The sequence below is a fragment of the Cydia pomonella genome, chromosome 1 (assembly GCF_033807575.1).
Source record: "Cydia pomonella isolate Wapato2018A chromosome 1, ilCydPomo1, whole genome shotgun sequence".
Taxonomy (NCBI): Eukaryota; Metazoa; Arthropoda; class Insecta; order Lepidoptera; family Tortricidae; genus Cydia; species Cydia pomonella.
In genome coordinates this window covers 42,449,672-42,475,817 of record NC_084703.1, presented here as the reverse complement: position 1 = coordinate 42,475,817, position 26,146 = coordinate 42,449,672, and the positions used below count along the sequence as shown (strand labels likewise).

The window sequence follows — 26,146 nt, the reverse complement described above, 5'->3', positions numbered from 1 at the left end:
TAACTTCTAGTGAGCTCCAGCCATATCAGACTAATGATTATTAATTACCACCAGCGATGAAACTAAAGCTGTATAATTTACGTTGCCTCAACCTTGTAAAAACTTATCTTGATCAAAAGGACCTTGGCTCCCAAGTGACTTACGAACAACCATTTGTCAGCACTAGTTATCTAAAAAGAGGAATCGGCCAAGAGCATGCAAGGCCATGCTCAGTGTAAAGTTCCGTAGTTACCATTCTGTCAGAATAGGCTATTAGTATCATGTACATTACATGCATAAGGTACCTTCGCTTCGTAGCGCTTTGTACCTACGTATTTTTGTTGCTAATAAAGAGAAGACTTTTTGCAATAACTCAGAAACGGCTGGACCGACCATTTTCGCTATACCTAGTTTTCATTGAAAGAATTTATTAAGCTTTAGTATTGCGATTTTTATGCATTTTTTAAACCTACGGTTCAAAAAGAGCACATTTCCGTCTTTCTTTTTTCCGAGTATATTCATTTTATCAAAAAATGGTTGTTGGAGACCCTCGATTTGTTTTGAAATACCTATCCAACAACACCCCATACCATTGGTACCACCACCATAAAGCAAAAAATAAATAAAAAATACACTTTGTAAGGTACCCTAAAAGATTCTTTTAGTTTTTATTTTACCGTTCTGTCGCCATGCATGATTTATGTAGGCATACCAAATTGCAGCTTTCGTGCACCAACGATCACGGAGCAACGCCGCGGACGGACAGATGGACAGACATAGCGAAATAATAAGGGTTCTTAGTGGACTACGGAACCCTAAAAGGCAGATATACGAGTATAGCTGCCTTACCATGTATTATGCTGTAACAGCGGTGGGAAAACTCATTCATTTGTTAACCGTATTCTCATGCCACTTATACGAAATTCAAACTGATTTTCTAATGGCTGTTGTACGTGGTGGGGCAGAATACCAAGCAGATATATCCGAAACTCTGCATATTATATCAGTGTAAGACTTGCTTGTCTGAATGTTTAAAGTTTAATCATGGCTTTAAACATAACCTTTATAATAAATATAGGTAAACCAAGCTAATAGTATTTTATACAATCGTGATAATTATAATGGAGAGCTTTTCAGTCGAGTACCGTGTTAAGGCCACGAAGCTTGCTGAGTGGTCTTAGTAGGTACGAAATAGAAAAGCTTAGTTATATCACTATTGTATACAATATTTTTACTACGAGTCAACAAAATTAATACTTTAAACTAGCAGATTTTGTTTTCTTTTCTTTTTTCTTTTTTGTGTGTGTTTTTATAATAGTAGAAAGGGTTTAAAAGATGAACGAAAATTTTATTATTTTGCGCTGCGCCGCATAGTTTAGCAGATGTAGCCCTAAAAAGAATTCTGCATGACTAAATATCTTTTCCTGGTGAAATTAAAAAAGAAATCTTATAGGCCTATATCTGCGTTACGACGCCAGGTTAAGGAGATACTAACCGTGCGTCGTAACGCAAAAAGAATCAAAGTTTCGCTCCTTTAATACCACATGCACTGAATAACTTATCATATTAGGACATAAAACAATCATCATTTCGAGAAAACCGTTACGCGTACCTCGGCGTGAAAAGGGGTTTCTGGCTTCATAACTATACGTACTCGGGCGGTCTATGTGTACTCGACCGGCAACCCCATACTTCCCGGCCTCTGTAGTAATGTATTATTGAGCGACCAGTTTGTTTCGTCTCCTTGACCACGGCGGCACGTGATTGGTAAATTGTTTTATAGTTGGCTACAGCGTATCGAAATAATATTATACCTATAGTTGATTTGGGAGTCCGTACATGAAAAGCACGCAATTGGTATATAAAATACCTTATCAACCATTACAGTCAACGAGTAAAAAAACCTATTTAAGCTCCTATAACAGCTCAACTTACAGAACTTCTTTTATTTTATTTAGTATTTGCTCGGAAAAATTGAAAAATAAACTCAATAAGCATGAATAAATTTATTTAGTTGTTTGTCTGTATCGGAAATGAAAACCTTTTAAAACTTTATAAAAATAAATCTTTAATATTGCTTTGATATTAAAATCTACGTTCAAACCTAAAGTGCTGTTTGATTTTTCCTATTTTCAAAGCGTCAAACATTAATAGATTGCCTTTCTGAAGGAATTTCTCATTTCTTTGACGCGAACGTTTGAAGCAATAATAGAAATGCAATTTTAAGATTTCACGTCGCAAATAGAAAATATGGAAAATGACAGAGTGACATTAAAATTAAAGGCATTCAAGCGTTTCACTATTTCTAGTCTAGCTCATACGTACGAGAGAGCTTACTGCGTTTATATTTAAAATGAATATTTCTACACAAATGTGTGATGTGAATTATACACAAAGAAAATTAAGAATAAAATACGTGTCTTATTTTGATCTAAATGTAAGCAATTAATGCAAATTTTTCATTGTATTTACCTAAAACATTAAACTAATTCTACCTATACGGAAAAAATGTAACGGTGAATGTAAATTCACGTGTTTTCAATCACTCGCGCGACATGTTCGGAGAGCCTAGGTCTCCTTTCTTAATTAACCAAAAGATAACTTCAACGGTTACTACTACTGACTGAACGGGGAACAACCTCGTTTAACAAGAAATTTTACCATCCTATTAATATGGTTCAAATTTATGTACTAGGTCTTTCGAAAATAACACGTTTGGGTGATGTAACATGACCGGCCACCCACATTCAGGTATTTTTTTTGGAGATAACGTAACGTGTAATCTTTGAATACGCTGTTACATGAATTTGAACTTAAAATATGAACATAAAATTGCTTTTAAGGCGCGGGTAGGGGGTCACATGACGACTCTATCGCCGCTGGTTTTCTCAGTGCAATCAGTCAACGCAGGGCAGCTTGTGGCGAGCTGTTGGAGTAGCGACTCTCCGACAGTCTATCGGCCTCTGGCTTGCCTTAGCCGGCCGTCCAGAGTGAAGTCCCGAAAGCTGCGTTCTCGAGAATAGATGTGGAAACTTAAGTGGCGAGTTGGCTGTTTAAAGTCCAGTGTGACTCTACCCTCAGCCCTCATACCGGTAATTACATACTCATGCAATTTCTACGTGACATTAAAAAATATAAATATTTTTTTTACAATAAACCTTTAAATTTGGAAGTCAGTGATCTAACAATTAAAACAGCACAAAACCCGCTTGGCCAAGATGACAAACGTTCGCACTTTCGCAGAGAAACGAAACGAAACGCTATTTGTCTCTATCGCACTAATATGGAAGAGTGATAGAGAGACAGCGCTTCGTTTCGCTCTCTGTAAACGATTGTCATCTTGGCTAGGCCTCCAAATGAGATTTCTCACCAAAATATTTCTTTTTAGGGTGCCGTAGCCAAATGGCTAAAAACGGAACCCTTATAGATTCGTCATGTCCGTCTGTCTGTCCGGTTATGTCACAGCCACTTTTTTTCCGAAACTATAAGAACTATACTGTTCAAACTTGGTAAGTAGATGTATTCTATGAACCGCATTAAGATTTTCATACAAAAATAGAAAAAAAAATCATTTTGGGGGTTCCCCGTACTTAGAACTGAAACTCAAAAAAAATTTTTTCATGAAACCCATACGTGTGGGGTATCTATAGATAGGTCTTCAAAAATGATATTGAGGTTTCTAATATCATTTTTTTTCTCAACTGAATAGTATGCGCGAGAGACACTTCCAAAGTGGTAAAATGTGTGTGTGTGTGTGTGTGTATGTGTGTGTGTGTGTGTCCCCTTGTAACTTCTAAAATAACAGAATGATAAAACTAAAAAAAATATATGATATACATTACCATACAAACCTCCACCGAAAACTGGTTTGAACGAGATCTAGTAAGTAGTTTTTTTTAATACATCATAAATGGCACGGAACCCTTCATTGGGCGATCCCGACTCGCCCTTGGCCGCTTTTTTATTATTCCAATTTTACTTTACAGGAGTAAATGGTATTTACTCATGAAGTTTGATTACTCCAGGAAAACTACCATCGTCGACACTGTAAACTTATCACTAAGGCAAAAAAGTCCACCGAAGGTCGGTCGTTGCTGTTAGTCTTGCTACGCCGAGGCTAACGGCCCAATTCGAACTTTAAGATACTTCAAACCTCTGCTAAAGATACGATATGGATTAGATATGTCAGTGTCAAACGTGACGTTTCTTCAAACAAAAACGTCACTGTTGACACTGACATATCCAATCCATATCGTATCTTAAATTGTTGACGTACTATCTTAAAATTCGAATCGGGCCGTTAATCTGCTAAGTGATGGTGACTGTACAAGAAGCTTCGCTAACTTGTTTTCTTTTCAATTACTACAGCAAAAGTGTGGGTTGTTTGTTTCTTTTAACTGGATTCAAAGTCATAACGCGTCGAATGCTGCAGTTGTTTATTTTACGAACATCGGTAATGTTTACGAGAAACACTTTTGCAACGGTTTTTGTTAAATTTCAAACTCGAAATATTATTACGAGTACAAGCTTTTATTTTCACAGAGGCCGCCCGAAACGTTTTTCTGGGTCTTTTTTATTGTATTAGCTTCACTTTATATAGGCACTTTATTCTTTTTTTTTTAATTTCAGAGTCGTTTTCCATCTACGTTTTTGCCGGTCGTATAATGGCATGTACTTTTAGCCAAGGTAGCGTACATTAACTGAGGGGATCAGGGCATGAGTCCCATGTTATTATGTTGGCGCGTAATGTAAAGTAAGATATCATATTGAAGTTTACACTCTAAGTACTTCGACTAGAGAATGGTTGGCGACGGTACCTAGTTACTTATTGGCATGAAGAGTCAATAACCAGTTTAAGTATTCGATTTAGACCACAAAGTGGCTGACCCGGAGTATATACCTACAATAAAAATAAAATAAGCTTTTTTTACCTCCACCCAACCAAAGGGATTTTATAACGAAGTTCACGTTATAGACAGAAATTATATGTCTGTGGTAATAGATATGTATTCGCGGGTCCATCTGAGGCATCCTGAGGTCCCCTCGAAAAAAGCGATTCGCAATCTCTATATTATTGTAGAATGAGTGATCATATTGATAATTGAGAATAGTAATTAACACTATAAATTAATAACATTATGAAACACCGTGTCCTTCAAAACGTTGAAGCCATAAATTCCTTTGTGCATTCCAGAGATTAGTGCACTCGTGCTCATTTATATTAATCCAGGCTTTCAAGATTTGCACGAGCGAGGAACGTGCTAGAATATAGGAACAGAGCTAATCCAGCGTACAATTGGACCATTCAAACATTATGAAAGTATAAAGGGATTCTGCCATTTTTGTAAAGCATGACCAGAAATATATGATCATTGTCAAGAGGGCGCTGTTATTCTCATTATAGGGTGACAGTTCAGTTTAGTATAAAAAATGTAGTTCCGATGAATTTCCGCAATATGGCGCGTGATCATACATATATTACTTGTTCAGGCTTTAATTAGATTTTTTTAGCAATCAATGTTAATTTAATGAGATGATGAAATTATATTTTGTAATTGTCACCATTGACTATGTAATCATATGCGTCTGTTATTGTTATTAGACCTACATAGAATGTTTTTTTTTTAACAGATGCATCATTCTGATTACTAAATCAGTGTCAATTTTATTGAATAAGGGCCTGTTTTAAAATATCCAAATAAGGTATCGGATAGCTAATTAACAGAATCAAAATCAGAATCAGAAGTGTTTATTTGAAATGGGATGTTACATTATATTATTTATAGATGTACTGTGTATCTTGCAAATCAGTGTTAAATCTAATAATAAAAATAAATAACATAACAATGAATTAAATAAAAAAATAACTTCCAGATAAAAAATCCTGCAAAACTTAGCACATGTACCCCTCGTGTAAATTTATTCGATTTCGCGACGTGACGTACGCGTTTGCGTTAAGTCTCATTTAGTATGGGATTTAGAAACAGCGCGCCAAGCGGGACGTTTTCGGACGAATTTACACTAGGAGCTCTGAAGTACCAGTTAAGCTTATTCGAAGATTGTGAAACGCCAACGTTGACTTTATTCGTCAGATAAGTGGCAAGTAGCTTATTCAGGACTTTACTTGGACATTGTGAAACAGGCCCTAAGTATTTATCACTGTAACAAAGCTATTTCATATTAAAATTGGTCGACGCGCGACGTCTCATTAAATTTAGGAATCTATAATTTATGTATAGCCCGTAACAAGGCGCTTTTTTCCCTTGTCACATCGTTTTCGGCTTCGTTATGTACACACCAAACGCGTGGATAACGAGCCCCAAGCGCCCGACGAAACGAAACATACGCCTGCATGACACATAGTCCTATCTCTTTCTAAACCAGTGGAGAAGAGAAACGCAGTAACACATGCCGTAAACTTTTCCATGAATGTGTGGTGTTTGTGACTGTTTGCAGTTGTACCCTCGCCCAAATGATACTTATTACGACACGTAGGTCTTTACCTCACTTGAAATGATGCTATAGACTTCGTTTATTACATTCTTTTGATGTTTACTCCGATTCCCGAGCTCGGTTTATGATTCATATTGAATCAGACTCATATTTTATGTGACAACTCTGAATTTATTTGTCAGCAGCGGTGTCAAACCATCAAACCTATACGAATAATCTACTTTTTCTCAAACTTGCAATGAATTTACGTTGAATAAGGTCCGGAAATACTACGTATCCGGTGAGATGAGTGAAGATGATATGAAAATGAATTTCATACAGCCCTATACACCTAAGCCTGTAAACTTACTTACTTACTTAATGGCGCAGCGACCCAAAATGAGTCTTGGCCTCACACACACACACACACACAGTTGTCTCGATCCTGCGCCATCTCCCACCAGTTATCGGCGTGGAGATCGCGCAAATCCGCTTGAACAGCATCGCCCCAGCGATACCTGGGACGTCCGATGGGCCTCCGCCCTACCGGCCGGTCCGATAGGCCTATAAAGCAGCCTTCTTTTGTTTTTAAACATCAAATTGTGACACAATGTCTTGGCATTCAAGCATCAAATAGTAGTAGATTCTTTGTTTTTAGCTGTGTAAACCTACGAATAATAGAAATTTACTTCAAATTTTTAATTATTTCATTGCAAGTTTGAGAAAAGCGCTGTACAAATCTAAGCAAGAAACGGTATGCTCGGCCGTCTAAATCTACTTGGCCTGGAACGCGTCGTTTCCCGGTCTCTATAGTAATGTACTATTTTCGGCAATCGCAGTAATCCCAGTTTACCGTGTTTCCTTCAAATACCTTTTCCGCCTTCCGAAGCGCGCCTCTCACTTCAGTCGATTGCGTTGTGTCAAACCTTGGACCGATGACTGGTTGATATCTCTTTGATCGAATCATTTTCCTTTTGCACTGAACTACGACTATTTCTATAAATATTTATTGTAATGAAATTGGATTGGATGAGACAATTTTCGGATAAAGAAGGGGAGTAAATCAAACATGTGCGAAAATAGTAGATTGTGTATCAAGAGAGCAAGATGATATATTTTACGCCGTTGGCGTACATTGAATCCTGACTGAAGAGAAGATTCAAGTGTTAACGCCCAACTGGAAATAATTTAGCTACCATGTGACGCCCACTATGCCACTTTTTGTTATTTAAAAATGTTTACACATATCAGAGGATGAATAAGGATCACAGTCAAATGACGTCCTAAAAGTTTTAATCATGTGTCGAAAGATTGCAGTAATTTTACTGTAGCTACAAAGTTTTCTTTGACAATCTACCTCTATTTCAAATTCTCTTTGCTCTTACCCTGTGAACCAACTGGGTTTTATTTCTGCAAGTTAATAAGGTTACTGCGATACGTGTCACATCCCCGAACCCAAAATCAGGTTCAAACCTTATACATAGTAGTACTAGCAACCGCCCAGGCTTCGCACGGGTTACACAAAACCTTAACAAATTATACACTTAAACCTTCCTCAAGAATCACTCTATTGATAGGTGAAAACCGCATGAAAATCCGTTCAGTCGTTTTTGAGTTTATCGTGAAAATAGAGACTTATAGGCAGCCATACGTGACCGGGGACTTTATAAGGTTTATAAAGTGTTATGATTGAAAAAGCAGCGTTGTAGGAATGTTGGAACGCGGCTACAATATTTTGCTCTGGTGAACTTTAATATTATTTCATTTATGATGGAATAATATCAGTATTCCTTCATATAATACCGTTTAAAAACCTAAACGACACTTCGCCGTTATCCATTACCATTACCAAGTTTCTTCGAAAACATCCACAGTATAAAATATAAAGGTGCGGTGCTAAATAATAAATCATAGCGGGTACTGTGCTGCACAAGTCTTGTTTGTTTACTTGCGGACAAACTTATGGGTGTGGTAATAAAGCATAATTTAGAGCTCATTAATATAAACATTGTCGCGTGTACACTGTTAGGCTAGTCACACATTGCCAATGTTTGAATTCTTCTTTCATACCTACAAATGGGCCAAAACTACAACAACGAACACGCACGGACTAAGACTTCAAAAGTACCTACTTTTGAGTATTAGAAAATTAAAATTGAGTTAACAATGAACGGGATTTATCCACCTTTATAGTGTCATTCACGAAGACGCGTAATAACGTGTTATTAAAGGTTAGATTTGATAAATCTGCACGTTATCGTGGACTATAAAAACACACAGTCAAAAATGCTTATACTTATTGTGTTTAGAAAGTCTGGATTGGACGCAAGCACGCACGCACGCACGCACCCACGCACGCACGCACGCACGCACGCACGCACGCACGCACGCACGCAACGACACACACACACACACACACACACACACACACACACACACACACACACACACACAAGAGTGTAGCTGTACTCATGTCTGAAAACATCGACACGATCGAAATGCTTAAAATATGTATACACGACCTTATGGCCCATATATGTATTAGGGTAGTGTATACATATTTTTGGCACTTTGTCCGTGTCGATATTTTCAGACGTGACCGTACATATATTCGGTATATTTCAAACATTTAAATCCAATGTGCGACCGACCTTAGTTCATCGCCCCTGTTTAGTGATATGTGTGTGTATACAAAACTGTATATCAATGCGGCCTACTTCATGCATACGCATGTACTCGAACAAGGATTTATTACATATGCTTACCGAGCAAATGCAACTCCAATACACTAGCAAACCAATGTAACTGTGAACTCGAGATGATTATCAATAAAGCATAAATTGGAGTAGACTACCTACACTAGTTGCCCTAGTTGTACTAGGTGAACTCGTGAAGCAATTGGAATAATCCCATGTTCCATGCATGCTAAATGTCGTGCTGTTAACCATGCACCCCAGTAAGCTGCGCATTTTAATATTTCAAAAGCCACCAGGGTGCGTAGCCAACATGCCAATCGTTTACGCTCCATAGCGAACGAAACTGTCACTGTCACAATAATATGGAAGAGTGATGGAGAGACACAAAGCATTCCGCTGTCGTAGCGCAAGCGATTGTTACCTTGGATAGGCACGCATGACGCAGGACTGCAGCGAAACTGATTTGCCGCACAATGCAATAAGAGTTATACGTGAAACTGAATTTTAGGAATGATCGGCAGAAACAAAGTTTCAAGTTACGGCTAAACTGTTTTTTATTTTGCTAATATGTGATCTTTAAACGTATGTTGTAAAGTGAAGGTATGGTCAGGCTGAGGAAATTGAATAGTATGAGATATGTTTATTAGTTTTATTACTTAAGCTCCTAAAATATACTCAGGGAGGCCAGCTTTGCAATTTTTGAAAAATGTAAGTGCGCAGGATCGGTCTTTGTAAAATTTTGAATAACTCACCTTTTTCTACTGACAAAGTGGGCTTGCCAGAGTATATTAAAACTATTAAAATTTGTGTTTACCTCTTTCATATAATTACGAGTACATTGTCAAGCTGACATGATGATACAGAAGAATCTATAAAATATAATTTTAATTTCCCATCAAGAACAGTATGGTTTTCACGAACATATTTCTTTGTAAATTTATTTTATCAATTTATTTACGAAATGAAGTTTTCCATATTCGTTATTTACTAGTAATTGTAAGTTTTAGCGTTTACTAGTAATCTACAAAATTCAAAAGCTACGTGCACTGTTACAGTTACTTGCATTGAAGCAATAAAAACGTGTTATTGCAAGACATATCAGACGACTACACAAAATAAGGACATTACGACCTAGCTTAAGCAAAAGCAGTTTTATGGAAGTCTACCTCAAGCATGTAGGTAAGTTCCGGCCTCGGCAACCTGCTGGTAGTAGTGAGAGTCCGGCGTTGCCAGCTCGGCGGCGTAGTACAGCGTGTCTCCGTCCCGCACGGGCTGCAGCCGCGCCAAGCTCAGCGGCGACGCCTGCCCGTGCAGCGCCAACTGCTCCAGCTTCTCCATCACCCCCGCCTGACACTCGTTCGCGTGCGAACGCATGTGGAAATTTAAGTGACTCGTCTGCTTGAACCGCCGCCCGCAAACCGAACACTCGAATGGCTGAATGTTAGTGTGTGTGCGCATATGCTGCCGCAGATGTACGGATTGAGAGAAGCACTTGTGACAAATAACGCATTTGAACGGCTTTATTTTAGTGTGGATGCGTAGATGCTGATCCAAGCCGGCCCTTTGGGTGAAAGCTTTAGGGCAGAAGGTGCAGGCGAATGGGCGTATGCCGCTGTGCATTCGCATATGTTGTTGTAGGCCGCCTTGCTGCGTGAAGCGCTTCGCGCAGAGCGAACATTGGTGAGGCTTGACTTTAGCGTGAACGGAGCTGTTGTGTTCATCATAGTCCAAACTGTCATGAAACGTCATATTACACAGCCGACAGGAAAACGTCGCACGAGTCGGCGCCCTCAAGCCTAGATAAAAGTCTTCGTCCAATCGTTTCTCGCATATCTGGCAGCGTAACGCGGCCTTTCGTCGCTTGGTGTGTTCCTCTCGGTAGTGAAGGGAGTATTGACAGCAGTTGAAGAACACCTGGTGACATTGCATGTCAGGCCGCAACGTAGATGGCAAGGTGCACGTGAAGGGACCCCTGTGCGGGGAAATAATTATGATGAGAGCACAGAAGACTATAGATGCTAACAATGCATAATACTCTTACCCTACATAAATAATTAAACTTGAAACCCTTTATGGGAGCTACGAATAGGAGTTAATTCATTTAAGGATAGCTCGCGCTTATGGAGCGTCGAAAAAGAGGGCGTACATAAAAGTAAAGACTGACCCCCTCTACCTTCACTATACGAAAAATGCCTCCCCTACCCATACCTTCCAGTGTTGGATGGAACTCACCTCAAGTCGACAGTCTGCTTGACCGGCTTCATCCTAGCTCTTTTGACCACACCCTCGAGTCGTCGCCTCTTGTCGTCGATGCTAACTCCCTCTACCTTCACTATGAGGAACGTGGTGTCTTCGGAAAATGTTCTGGTCGTTATACCGTCCTTTTGGATTATTACTTCGTTTGGATCGTACGGTTTTTTCAACGGATAGAACTTGTAATCGTAACAGCTGATACCGCTCATACTCTAAAAGCGTGAAAACCATTATTATTGTGACATTATGCAAGGAATAAATCTACCTATGAACAAGCGAGCGCGTATAGCAAAGAGAACAACACATTCTAATTAATCGCATTTGTGAAAGCGTATAAGCGTATGTTTCAATGCAAAATGCAAACTTCTATCCACATTGAGGCGTCTATAAGCTCGCATTACCTTTGTCAAACACGGATGGAAGCACAGGAATATCAAATAAGCTTGTGCACGCAAAATGGAGAATGCATGTAAGCGCGTAGGTATTAATTAAGGAACTAATAGAGACGTAGATAAGTAAAGGCCTAGACTGAAAAAACAGCTTTGCTCTATAAATATGTGACCGTGGCCAGCATAACGTCCCACTTTGTCGCTTGCTATAAAGACGAGATTTGCTTGTACCTTTATACGAAAACCAGACAAGACGTCCTTATGGCAAGCGACAAAGTGAGATGTCTGTTGTTGCGTCTAATGAATGTATGCATTTCGCTGCAATTAAATATACACGTTTTGTTTGAAAATGCCCAAAAATTTACCTAATTTTAAGTACTAATGTAATAACAAAGATCGACTTGCTTGGTTATGCGCCTGGCCCGTGGCCGACTGGAACTCGGCGTCGCTGCCCGAGCACTGCCCGTCGTGTTGCATGTTCTTGTGGTTTTGCAAGGCAACAGCATTGTAGAATGTCTTGTGACATAAGCTGCACACGAATTTGGCGCCTGAGTCGTCGTCCCACGGCATGGGGTTCTGAAAATAATTAAAAATATATATGTTGAATGTAGGCTGTGGCCTAGCGGTACCCCAACATTGTGCAATGTGCACTGAAGGTATTGTGGTGGTCCGGTGGTTGAGATAGCAATCGCAGCCTAGAGGCAGTATAGTGGTTGTGGAGATTCTTAAGGGATTTCTCTGACCATCATTTGGCATCTTTTGACTGATACATTAATGATAATAAGGCAGCAAAAGCATTTTACTGTGCTTACTTTACGGCAAGTTAGCAAAATAGGATAGGATAGGATGTTAATTTTTATATAAAAATAAGTATAAGTAATTAATTAGAATACCTGCATAGAAAAAATGCCATTAGAGTTACCGGGTTCTTGCATGATGTAAGATATCCTCGTACCGTCTATGTTCATACTGTAAGGTAAATAATTATAATCAAGTTCGTCTTAATAACATTTGACTGGATACTAAACTTACCTTAATATAAGAATATACAAACCTGTCGACCATGGCTACTTCTTGAGGATCAAAACTGAAATATTACTAACACGTGTAAATATTATAAATTACACAACCTTAATAGACAGAAATGTCACATTAATTTAACCTAAATAGACAAGACATATTTTGACAATTATGACGGAAAAAATTGATGGAACCGACGGAGTATAATTATTGGTATAATAATTACACTAATAAAATTATTTGCTTGACTGCCTTAGATAGGTACGTATTAATTTTGTTACTTGAAAAATTGCCTTAAATAATCATTTTTGCACATGTACGTCGTGAGCTATCGCCGTTGTCGATTTTGATCGGAGAACCACAATTAGGGACCACAGAATAATAATGGATACCTACTTTGTTTTTTTTACACTGAGTTTAACGAGTCAATGACACTGTTCTATTCAGCCATTAACCTGTTTGACAACCTATATGCTGCGCAAGTAGGTATTAAATTTAATGTAATATTATTTTGAATGCTTCGTCCATTATTTTAAATGTATCATCAATAAACAAGACTTTATTAGTTTCAACTGACAGGTGAGCGTCATGACACATAAAGACGACGATTTCAATATTAACGAATGAAAGCTAGCGTGAAGGATAAATAATAGAATATACAGTCTGTCAAACAACTTTGTCAATAGGAAAGGTGCGAAATTCAAATTATCTATGAGATGCTTGAATAGAATTGGCTTTAACAGACTATAGTTTTGCAAGCCATTTCCGTCAGTAGAAAAAGGCGGCAAATTAAAAAAAAACCGCGAGAAGGGTTGTCCTTCCAAGAAAAAAATTCGTGCCTTTTTACTACTGGCAATAAAATCATGGCACAGAGGTTTTACTTTTTTTATTGTATAACTAATGACCTACATTGGAGTAATTTGGCCAAGAGTTCCGTGATACAAGTTTTTTTTTACTTAATTATTATTATATACACCGTGTTTTTATTAAATTCCGTTAACTTTGGGGTATCGGTAAGTACGTTTAAGGAAACTTAATGGTATAGTTAATTTTCTGAAAAAAAATATCTTTTTTTGTTATTTATTAATTATTTTTATTTTTATAAAAAGTAATTAAATGTTGCATATAGCGCTGTTATAACACGAACATTACATTTAACTCAACTAAACAATTGAAAACTGTAACATATCAATGTCATTTCGAACATCGACCGTCCGAGATAGTAGGTACTTACGTTTAGTAGCAAATGCATGAACCCGTACTAAACACTAATCAATATGTAAACAGGCCTTAAGGCAAGTGTACACGCTCGTAAGGGCCTCATAAGATAAAAATTAGTTATGGATTATTACCGAAATGGAGTTAATTAGAATACCGGTGTCTCTGGGAAACTTACTTAATTTAAGCTCAGGGATGCACCCTTGAAATTAACACATTCGCTGCGTTACGGGAAGAATTTGGCCGTATTTGACTTTCCGCCGGTGCGGAAGCTATCTGCGCTTGTCTTACCCCCGGTGCGGCGGTGGTTTTTCTATGTTTCCGTGTGAGTAAAACAAAGATGACTATACTCCCGATATTCTTACTTCAAGTATATTCCATTTCAAAAGAAAAAAATTACGGGAAGTATTTTTGCGTAACACACTGAAAGCTATTTATTTTTGTTTAGTGCGGCACGGGTACTATTTGTCCGCACCTCTCACCCCGTATCGTACTTAAAGGCGGGTACTCAGATTGGTCATAGTGCTACGCATTGTTCACATTTCCGCGTCCATACGCCATTTTATTAATGTAACAATTGTAGACTATGGGCCCGATTCGAACAATGATTTAGAGATGCGTTAGTTCTTGGAAAGAGATTGAAAAGATCGATAACTAAACGATATGTCAAAATTGACGTTAACTTTGATTCCGGTCTTATTTCAATAAGACATCAATAAGAGATGGTTTAGAGATCTAAGCAAGATCTAAGTGACTTCTCGAAAGCTCATAAACGTGATTGGTCGTGGAGCATACTTGTCAATTTTGACAGATAATTTGATACGTCAAATTATGAAAACATGTCTTAAAAATGGCGAAGTCGGGTCAAGAATGTTTGTTTTTGTTATTTTGCTCGATGATAATATTTAAACTGTTAGCTTATACTGCAGTAAACTAACGTGGAAGTGTGCAGCTAATGAAGAATTAGTCTTGAAACCATTCTTTAGTCAACAGTCAACACCCGGCACTCCATCCGTTGTGGCTATTTGTTAATAAAAACCAGCGATCACTTTACTAAAAGCAACTACGGGACAACTTTATCCCCTATGAGAACAGTTCCTGGCGAAATCGTCATTAACTAGGTAAATGGAAAACATAAATCTATATATCGTGCCCTCACGAAACAAAGGTTCTCCGAAGCAGATTCATCCCCTGTTCAAGCTAAAAGATGATTCGTTCGTGCTAAGTATCAATGGACTAGCAGACTTAGAATCCTAGAGGAAGGCAGCCTGGGGTCGCAAGAGTGTCACGACAAACTTTTGGAAGTGTTGACGTCGTGGTTGTTCGCGCCGCCTGGTTCCAGCTAGTTACTCATTTAGGTACACGTGGACTGTCAAGATAATAATTTTATTTGTGGTGATTTAAGATAAAGTGATAGTGCCTCTTTTGTTTGTGTTACCTCAATTACAGGTTTGCTATATGTAAGACTATCTAAAATTATTTTAATTCAGAAAATCCGTACACTGTCTTGTGATGACCCATTTAAATATAGGCACTTACCCATCAGTTAGTAACAAACTAAAAACAATGTTGCCTTGTATGACACAAAATTGCTTCTTTCCACTATCTGATTAGTTGTAGGTACATACATAATATTGTACACTAACTTGTCTGCTTATGAGTTACAAATTGTTTCATAATAACTCAATACCCTTATAGTATATACGAAAGTGATCAATAAAGTAAGTTATAATGTTTAAATATTAGGCAAAATAATATTTTACTGAATAAACTCCAAATCAGATGAGCGGCCCAAACGGGTCAATATTCTAAGTTATAGATAGACTAGCTAAAGAATGGGTTTTCTCATCTTTCTTCTAATAATGATCTGTAGTACCATTAACTTACTTTGGTGGGTCCTAGTGGGAATGATTATTCTCAGTTGTTACCAGTAAAATATTTTAATGTTCAATATTCACAAAAATATATAACACATAAATATACAGTGAGTTATTTTTTCCTTTGAAAGCCGTTTCAGTAAACGGCTCCAGAACTGAAAAAACATTTTAAAACAAAAAGGTATGAAATTAATAGTTCTTCAAAAAACATTCTAACAATACAGCTACTTCATAATTAAGTTTCTAGTATGTTAATACTGATAATTAAACATTTCAAATTTGTTTCTGTAGTTACCTCCTTCTCCTACTCCTCTGGAGTTTCAGGCGTACATAGGCTACGGAGACTGCTTATCATCAGGCGGGCCGTATGCTTGTTTGCCACTGACTTAGTATAAAAACCTGTAGTAAAATAAGAACAAATCAGCGGTGCCACTATGGTTCTATTTTTATCACTTGTCACTATGCCCATCACTTTCGCACTTACATACATACTTGTTAGAATGTGACAGGCGTGGTGACAAATGATAAAGAGTTGACCTTAGCCCTACAGAGAAAGTTAAACTACAATCATTAGTCTTATCAGCGGTGGCATCATGGCTCCATTTTTATCACTTGTCACTATGCCTGTCACTTTCGCGCTTACATATTTGTTAGAACGTGACAGACATGGTGACAAATGATAAAGAGTCGACCATCTTAGCCCTACAGGTCTTATCCATTAAATAAGTGCGAGAAAATTTACTTATCTTAGATAAGTTTTCTGTTTATTTTTTTTCTTTGATGACTCATTCTTTGATAATTTATTTTGACATTTATTAGTGATCTCATGTGTAATATAAGAATTGCTTCATTGTTAATAATAATATAATATGTTATGAGTTATGATTATGAATAATAAGATATTATATGCTGTGCCCTTGCAGGGTCCATGTGAGACATTGTATATCATGTATAACATCTATACTGTACCATGGTTGCAATAAAGAATGATTATGATTATGATTTAGTACATTGTGTAGTCCATACTAATATTTACTGTTGAAAACAACACATTTGTTATTATTTATGATTGGATTTTATATTATTTATTTACTGGGTTAGATGTGTTTGACTGCTTTTTATCTGAACCAAAAACCCAATAATTGGTATAAAATAATAGTTTGTTATGTTTATTTAAGCAAGGCCTGTACTTTCAAGGTAGTAAATAAAAAATTAAAAAAGAAATATTTTTTATTTCTATAGTTCATAAATAATGCTCCTTTTGTGACCGATCAGAAAGACACTTTACCCCCAATTTTAAATTCTACATTGTAGTGCAGAGATTGTTAGCAGAAGTTGCTAAATTGCTACCTAGGTTTATGGTTGAAACATTCAAAATATTTTAGAGGATAGTGGACGACCACTTCCCCCATTTTCCTCCCTCAATATTGACATTATGAATAATATTTTTAAACAATTTCATGTATATTAACCATATATAGCTATGCCCCTTTGTTTTCCTCTTTTCGATTTATTATTATTAGGTATAAGATAGGAGCAAAATGAGAAGGTACTTAGCATCGCACGTTTACCCAGTATCACAGCAGTCTTGAAACAGAGACGCTTACGGTGGTTGGGGCACGTGCACAGGATGGAGCCCTCTCGTTTGCCACGTAAGGGCTCCTCTACACGATGGCCCAGCGTAGGCCAGTCCAAGGGACGCAGCTATGCGGTGAAATGAGATAGCAATATCACTTGCTCCCTCTAACGCATAAATGCGTCCCTAGGACTGGCCTACGCTGGGCCATCATGTAGAGGAGCCATAAGACTATCCTAAGCGAAGTAGCGCACGCGAAACGACCGGTTGGGCGACCAATGCTTCGTTTAAAGGATAGCGCAAAGCGAGATATGTTGTCCTTCCGGATCGATCCCACCAACTGGGAAAGGGAGGCTGAAGACCGCGAGCACTGGAGGAAGACCCTGGGAGATGGAGTAGTTGCACACGATGAAGCATGGCTTAAACTCCTTCACACTAGGCGAGAACTGAGACACCAGCGCGCTGTTTTCCCACCTTCGTCACCGGGCATGACATTCTCCTGCCCGCCATGCGGTCGCGGCTGCCGCTCTCGAATTGGGCTTACTAGTCATTTACGTAAGTGCCTTAATGTTATGGGCGCTGTTCAAACCATCATTTAATTGATGTTAAAGGCCAAATGATGTGGAACAAAATACAAATTCCATACAATTATCAAAAACACTTATAATATTTGAAAAATCTTAAAAAATCAAACAAAGGGGCATACGTATTATTTATATACATAAAAGGGTGTAGCAGGATAGCCTAGGAAAAATTGCCCCCAGCGATTTTGGGCCGAAACTGTAATCATACGATGCCTTTTGGGGAGGTTATACTCTGCACAAAGTTTCATCCCTCTGTTACCCCCTGGGGGTGAAAAACACCCGATTAACCCCAAAACTGTTTTAATTATTTTTTCCTAAACTATGAAAGTGACGAATTTCAAATTTCGTACAAATATTAATAAGACTAAAAGCTATGTGCTAAAAAAATATTAACCCCCTAACCATTTAAATTCTTGTAAAAAAAACAAAAATGAAAAAAGAATCATCCTGTATCTCAAGTTTGGCTCACGGTACACACACCATTTTTTTTTTTAAAGATACCAATTTATATTCTATATTATATAAAAGTTTCATGGACCTACTCCAGAAGGAACATTGCGAAATTAAAATAAACGTACTATTTCGTAGCCACTAATCATTATACTCGTATCATGCTTAATACGCAACGTCTCGGACCCGAAACCAAGATAATTTTAAAAAACCGGCCAAGAGCATGTCGGGCCACGCTCAGTGTAGGGTTCCGTAGTTACTCTTCCGTCACAATAAGCTAAACTGGAGCTTTAAGTATAGTAAATTGTTAACCAAGGGATGAAACGGTACCTTTCACGCGAGTTAAACAAATAGGCAAATTTGCATAATCAGTACCTAATTAAAGTATGTCTTTTTACTATGAAGGGGAAACTTTTTGCGATAACTCAAAAACAGCTAAACTGATCATGTCCGCTATAGTTTTCATTTAATGTTTTTCTTAAGCTCTACTTCCACGATTTTTTTCATTTTTTTTGGACCTATGGTTCAAAAGTTAGAGGGGGGGACACATTTTTTTTTCTTTCGGAGCGATTATCTCCGAATATATTCACTTTATCAAAAAATGTTTGTTGAAGACCCCTATTAGTTTTGAAATACCTTTCCAACGATACTCCACACTGTAGGATTGAAGCAAAAAACAAAAATTCACCCCCACTTTACGTGAAGGGGAGGTACCCTCAAAAAAAAAAAATTAGATTTTATTGTACGACTTTGTCGGCTTTATTGATTTACATATCCATGCCAAATTTCAGCTTTCTAGCACTAACGACCACGGAGCAAAGCCTCGGACAGACAGACAGACAGGCAGACGGACATGGCGAAACTATAAGGGTTCCTAGTTGACTACGGAACCCTAAAAATGTTTTTATAAATACAAATGAGTTTGATTCATACTTCTTTATCCCCACCTTTTTCAAATCGGGCACGAGCAGCGCCAGCGGTCGGTTGCAAGCCATTGTTTATTAATAATGCAAGGCTCTTAGTGGGAGTTCAATGAATAGTACGCACCAAAGAGCCAATACATATTAATTTCGCAATGTTATTCCTTCTGGAGTAGGTCCATGAAACTTTTGTATCATGTAGAATATAAACTGGTTCATTTTTGAAAAAAAAAATGGTGTGGTACCATGAGCCAAACTTGATATACAGGTTGATTCTTTTTTTATTTTTGTTTTTTTTACAAGAGTTTAAATGGTTAGGGGGTTAATATTTTTTTAGCACATAGATCAATCATAGATCTTATTAATATTTGTACAAAATTTGAAATTCGTCACTTTCATAGTTTAGGAAAAAATAATTAAAACAGTTTTGGGGTTAGTCGGGTTTTTTTCACCCCCAGGGGGTAACAGAGGGATGAAACTTTGTGCAGAGTATAACCTCCCCAAAAGGAATCGTTTGATTACAGTTTCGGCCCAAAATCGCTGGGGCAATTTTTCCTAGGCTATCCTGCTACAATTGGAAAATCAATATATTTAAATTTTTCATTGCAATAATTTTCATATAATGTCAATTGTGCTGCGTCACGCTCTCCCCAAATAATCTTATTACATAAGTACTATATTACTTGTAATATTATTATTTCTAATTAAATTTAAATTACAAACTAATTCTAACGGATGATGGTCCGACCAGTACACGTCATAATGTATTTTTATACTCCGTATTAGTTTCCGTGCCGCTTCAGATACTACACAGTGATCCAGCCAGCTTTTAGTACCATTAATATCACTAACATAGGTGTATGTATCCGAGGCCACTCCTAGAATGTCTATGTCCGCACATTGCCATCTAACATCCGCACAAAAGTCTAACAACTCCTTACCGAATCGTCTGCCCGGGTGAGCGTTGAAATCCCCTAATATGAAGACGCAGTCTACCTGGCACTCCTCCACTATTGCCGCCATTTCCCCTAGGCATTCCGTAAATTCGGTAAGAGTCTCCGCAGAATCGACGGGCATGTACACAGAGAACACCAAGAGCGAACGATCCGATAACACTATCTTTACAGCAGCGAGTCGCGCACTTTTACAATGCACAATCGAAACCGATGTAAATAAACATTTCCGCCACAATAACGCCACACCGTGCACCGCCGTACGGCCTACCGCGTAAAATCCCAGCTCCAGTATCGACCGCCGATGCTACACCCTTTCGTAAAAATATTGTCACCGAAATTTAAATGCGACTTTCCTCAGTGAGACAAGCTTTCGTCATAATGATGATGCCTTTCATTCATGAATGTAAATAAATGTGGTTAACTTTACTTGATGTTTAATTTTATTAACCTTTAATAATGAACTCACTACTGAGGTGAAAAGTTGCGTGTCACACGAGAGCAGTTATTTTACATCTCGTGTTTTTAACTCCCTCGCTACGCTCAAGATTCTAACTTAGAATCACTCGCTTCGTGATGCAATTATAGAATCTTTCGCTTACTCAAAATCAACACTCGCAAGAAAAACCAACTTTCCTGTCTTGTTGCACAAATAACTATGTACAGTACATATGGTGCTACTTTACCGCACTAGTGCGAAAATTAGCGTATTACGTTACTGTGTCGAACATTTAAAGGCCCATATGTACTGTAAAACGTTGTACGATACATGTGCAAATAGGTAATTCGCAACTCGTGCCGATTTAAAACACTCCCTTCGGTCGTGTTTTAATTTATCGCCACTCGTTTCGAATTTCCTATTTTCGCACTAGTATCGTAATGTACTATTACAGTACATACGGTGCTACTATAGTGTTACGCACTAGTGTGTAAATTAGCACATTATGTAACTAAGTATGTCGAAAATTTAAAGGGTCATATGTACTGTAAAACGTTGTACGACACATGTGCGAATAGGTAATTCGCAACTCTTGTCGATTTAAAAGACTCCCTTCGGTCGTGTTTCAATTTATCGCCACTAATGTATCGTAAATAACTATTATACAATCGTGATATAATAAATAAATATTATAGGACATTATTACACAAATTGACTAAGTCCCACAGTAAGCTCAATAAGGCTTGTGTTGAGGGTAATTGGTTAGTCTTATTTGCAGGCAATAACGGACCAGCGTTGGACCAAAAATGTTACGTCATGGAAAGGGCCACTAGGGAAACGGGGTATAGGAAAACCTGTTACTAGATGGGAAGACGAAATAAAAAATATAGCTGGTCAAAACTGGATGCGAATAGCTCAAGATAGAGATGAGTGGAAAACTCTGGAGGAGGCCTTCACCTGTGAAGACGGGGTTCTTGCTACATATTAAAATTCATTTTGAAATAGTTTTAGAGCTGCCATTGGGAAGCTATAAGTAATTAAGTTTGCTTATAGTTTTTTGATGTTGGTTCTAAAATTATTTTAACTTAACTCTAAACAACAATGTTAAAATGTTAAAATTTCGCAAGAAATAAAAGGCTATTTTATTTTATTTATTTATTATTTATTTGCAGGTTCATACATTTGCCATTTAATGCAAGTAGCTAATGTATGAACTCGCAATAAACACTAATCAATGTATAAACAGACCCCAATGTCAGCCTCACATACCTGAATGGGCTGTGTGCCACACTTTCCCATGCTGACCTTACATGAAGTTGAATTGAACATAGGTACAGTTAGCTGCAAAAAGTATGTATCGAAAGAATTGTACTTGGTACTACACTCTTATTACGCTGCGGGCTTAGCATGGTCTTAGTTATCACGCGATATGGTGACAATCTTGTTGTTAAAATGACAGTTTTCTTCGATTTTATCGTTCACACTACGGTTGCAGACGATAATAGGAGTTATCCACATTTGACAGCGATAGATGACAATCGACAATTTGCATAACATGGTCGTCGGATAATTTGACACATTATCCCATTTTGGCAGTTCAATATAGTTAATTTTATCTACGTGCTTCTTAGGTCACGACAAGCGTTGTCGTGGATGCAAAGCTCATGAAAAAACCTATGTTAAGGTATAAATTATCAGTAAGTATCCGTTTTTCTATGATTTTATTGAGTGTTAGTTATTGAGTGTTAGTTAGTTAGTTAGTAGTGTAACTCCTCTGGAGTTGCAGGTGTACATAGGCTACGGAGACTGCTTACCATCAGGCGGGCCGTATGCTTGTTTGCCACCGACGTAGCAAAAAAAAAAAAGTTCCGCTGCATATAATATTGTCAATTATTTCTTTGCAGGGATGTCGAGATTTTTTTTCTTCCAGCTCGCAACTGCTGCAGAGGAAAAAGAAAGAAGAAGGATTCAGCGACGATCTTTGAGGGACGCTGCAAACCCCTTTGATATGCCGGACGAAGAGTTCCGTCATATATACAGAGTACGAAAGGAGTTAGTGTTATATATTTGTGAAGAACTCAACGCCGACCTCCAGCCTCACAAGGGTGATGAATTGCCATCTCACCTTAAGGTAAAGCTATAATATTGCAGTGTTGCTCATATAGTACCAAAAGTTTGTATGTTAAGATACCGCACAATCACACAAAATTAGCTGATACAAATATTTGGGTGAAATTGTTGTTTATAACATAACAGAGGTGCTACATTATACCTTAAAATTTAAATATTTCTTAAGCGAAAAAAATTACTTAAATAATTAAGCTGTGTACAACTACTTAAATAAGATTCTAACAGCATTACATCTGCTGGCTGATGGCAATTATCAACACGGGACTGGTCAGGATCATGGTTTATCTATTGGTCAGACGACTGTAAGCCACAGTATCTCGAACAATTTGTAGATGCTGTGAACAGAAGGTATGTTTATTGGACCACTGAACTACTAGGCATCAAAAACTGTGAGAGTATACTAGGGCTATCTTAGTAGTTTTTACTTTTTTGAATAAGCATCAGTGTTGATGTATTGTGTAATGAGATAGGTATTGTTTGATAGTTATGTTCAGGTAGTTAGTTACATTGGATACATAATCTGGAATTGCAATACTAGCTAGGTTTGACTAAGGTTAAGTTCTAAAACGTGCCATCTAAAATATGCTCCTTTTTACAGACTTAAAGACCAATGGATAATAGTTTTTCCTGGAACTGATCGGTCCCGACGATCAGTTGCCTCAGGATTTGAGGATGCATATGGTCTGCCAAATATCTTGGGTGTAGTAGACTGCACTCAAGTGAAAATATTTCCCACCTGTGCCACACGGAGTGCAATATCTGAATCGGAAAGGCGTTCACGCTCTTAATGTACAGCTAGTAAGTTTCAATTTTAGTTACAAATAATGATTTTTTTATATTAATCATAAAATCCTCATCACTGACCACAATGTATGTATATTATAATTAAATAAAGAAATATAAATACTATGGGACAATCTAACACAAATCGACTAAGATAATGATGTACCTAATCTAGATTGATTATAATAATTCATTAAAATAATAACTTATATGTTACTACTTGGTTGTCACCAATTCTCAAATAAGAATATAAATAACCTTATATCTTCAGATTGCAGATGTCAACTGTAAGATCTTGGCAGTAAACACGAGGTTTCCTGGCCGTGTGCACGACTCTTTCATATTTAACAATTCGTCCATTTAGGATGAATTAAGAAGATTGTACAATGGCCACATTGGGGAGTATTTCCTTCTGGGTAAGCAGAAAATTGTGTATCTGTACCTAGTGTAAATTTATTCGATGGGGAGACGTGACGTACGCGTTTGCGTTAACTGTCATTTTGTATGGAATTTTGAGTTTCCAAAACATCCCGCTTGGCGCGCTGTTTCTAAATCCCTTAGCACCACTTGCACCATTTCACTAACTCGGGGTTAACTGGTTAACCCTGGAGTTACCATGTTACCAGTACAATTTCACATTGGGTTAACGGTTTAACCGGTTAACCCCGGGTTATTGGAATGGGGCAAGTGCATGTTAGTAAATGTACTAAGATCACGACCACAGAATAAATAGTTCATGACTAAGTTAATATACCTATCATAATGTAAATAACCGGCCAAGAGCATGTCGGGCCACGCTCAGTGTAGGGTTCCGTAGTTACTCTTCCGTCACAATAAGCTAAACTGGAGCTTAAAGTGTAGTAAATGGTACCTTTCACCCGAGTTAAACAAATAGGCAAATTTGCATAATCAGTACCTAATTAAAGAAGTCTTTTTACTATGAAGGGAAAACTTTTTGCGATAACTCAAAAACAGCTAAACTGATCATGTCCGCTATAGTTTTCATTTAATGTCTTTCTTAAGCTCTACTTCCACGATTTTTTTCATATTTTTTGGACCTATGGTTCAAAAGTTAGAGGGGGGGGACACATTTTTTTTTTCTTTCGGAGCGATTATCTCCGAATATATTCACTTTATCAAAAAATGTTTCTTGAAAACCCCTATTAGTTTTGAAAGACCTTTCCAACGATACCCCACACTTTAGGGTTGAAGCGAAAAAAAAAATTCACCCCCACTTTACGTGTAGGGGAGGTACCCTAAAAAAAATTAAAATTTTAGATTTTATTGTACGACTTTGTCGGCTTTATTGATTTATATATCCATGCCAAATTTCAGCTTTCTAACACTAACGACCACGGAGCAAAGCCTCGGACAGACAGACAGACAGACAGACAGACAGACAGACGGACATGGCGAAACTATAAGGGTTCCGTTTTATGCCATTTGGCTACGGAACCCTAAAAAGGCATAAGCAAGGGGGAAGTTTCGTTAGTTGTTCAGATGATTAAGTATTATGTAACCAAAAAATAATAATTTCAGGTGACTCGGGGTATGCTCTTGAGCCATGGCTCATGACGCCAGTGCTGAATCCTGCCCCGGGAAGCCCAGAAGCAAGGTACACGGTCTGGCACTGTCGCGTGCGCAACACGATCAAGCGTACCAATGGGTACCTCAAAAACGTATTCCGGTGCCTGGGCCACGACCGCGTCTTACACTACAGCCCGACGAAGGCATCGTCAATAATAAATGCATGTTGCGTAGTATACAACATAATGCAACATTATAGGTAAGTGAGCTTAACATTGCAGATTCTCATCAGTGATAGAGAGGTTAGATAAGTAACGAAATTTTCTTGTTTCGCGGTAGACCCTCAGGGCCTCCGCTAGCTGACGCGGACGCCCGCCGCGTGCGCACGCTCGCGGGTCCTGCTCCCAGGCCAATTCCGTCGCACGCGCCCGCGCCACTTAGCGCTATTCATACAATTTGTTATTAGACGGGGCGTCCGTTCGGATAATCCGCGTCAGCTAGCGGAGGCCCTCAGATTGTGATGGATTGTGGTAGTTGTGACCCCTACGCAGAGTTTCGCGTAATATTCCCTATTAAATGAAGATAAGGGCAAATGGAATAAATTTCATTGTTCAGCGATTGATGAAGAAAGTTTCACATTTTTACTCTTTATAGTGATGATTAGATTTCTTCTTTAAATTCTAATATTCTTACCGATGTTCTCCTTTTTCTTGCAGAAATGTTCCCGAGGAAATCGTAGGAGATATTGATGAAGACGCTCCTCAAGAACTTCCTCATCGTCATGCGCAAAACGGACTACTATTAAGAGTGGCGCAGGAAAAGCGTGCGCGTCTAATAAATACATATTTTGCTTATTACTATGTTTTATTCTGATACAAATACCTACCTAATATACAAAACGTAGAAAAATGCGCAATGCT

The 26,146-nt window shown here is 38.0% G+C and overlaps 2 protein-coding genes and 1 long non-coding RNA gene across 6 annotated transcripts in view; 2 read left to right on the top strand and 1 right to left on the bottom strand.

The window, feature by feature from the left end:
• LOC133524158 (GTPase-activating Rap/Ran-GAP domain-like protein 3) overlaps positions 1 to 26,146 on the top strand; it is a 197,266-nt gene that overhangs the window by 52,621 nt on the left and 118,499 nt on the right. The window lies entirely within an intron of this gene.
• On the bottom strand, positions 9,637 to 13,235 carry LOC133524086 (zinc finger protein ZFP2-like). The gene is made up of 5 exons (XM_061859898.1): positions 12,804 to 13,235; positions 12,643 to 12,718; positions 12,155 to 12,325; positions 11,340 to 11,572; positions 9,637 to 11,079 (listed from the first exon to the last, which is right to left on the bottom strand). The coding sequence occupies exons 1-5, from the start codon at positions 12,812 to 12,814 to the stop codon at positions 10,275 to 10,277; spliced, it is 1,296 nt and encodes a 431-aa protein (XP_061715882.1). The 5' UTR covers positions 12,815 to 13,235; the 3' UTR covers positions 9,637 to 10,274.
• LOC133524249 (uncharacterized) lies at positions 22,924 to 26,080 on the top strand. 3 transcript variants are annotated; one of them, XR_009800360.1, is made up of 4 exons: positions 22,924 to 23,714; positions 23,971 to 24,115; positions 25,239 to 25,485; positions 25,943 to 26,080. It is a non-coding gene; the product is annotated as an uncharacterized LOC133524249 (long non-coding RNA). The 3 variants fall into 3 exon arrangements; XR_009800356.1 differs by having other exon boundaries at positions 22,924 to 24,115; positions 25,239 to 25,314; XR_009800353.1 differs by having other exon boundaries at positions 22,924 to 24,115.

Coding starts and splice junctions, on each gene's coding strand:
- LOC133524086 (XM_061859898.1), bottom strand. Junction 12,326..12,642: donor ATGGCATTTTTTCTATGCAG/GTATTCTAATTA, acceptor AATTATTTTCAG/AACCCCATGCCGTGGGACGA. Junction 11,573..12,154: donor CGGGCCAGGCGCATAACCAA/GCAAGTCGATCT, acceptor TCACGCTTTTAG/AGTATGAGCGGTATCAGCTG.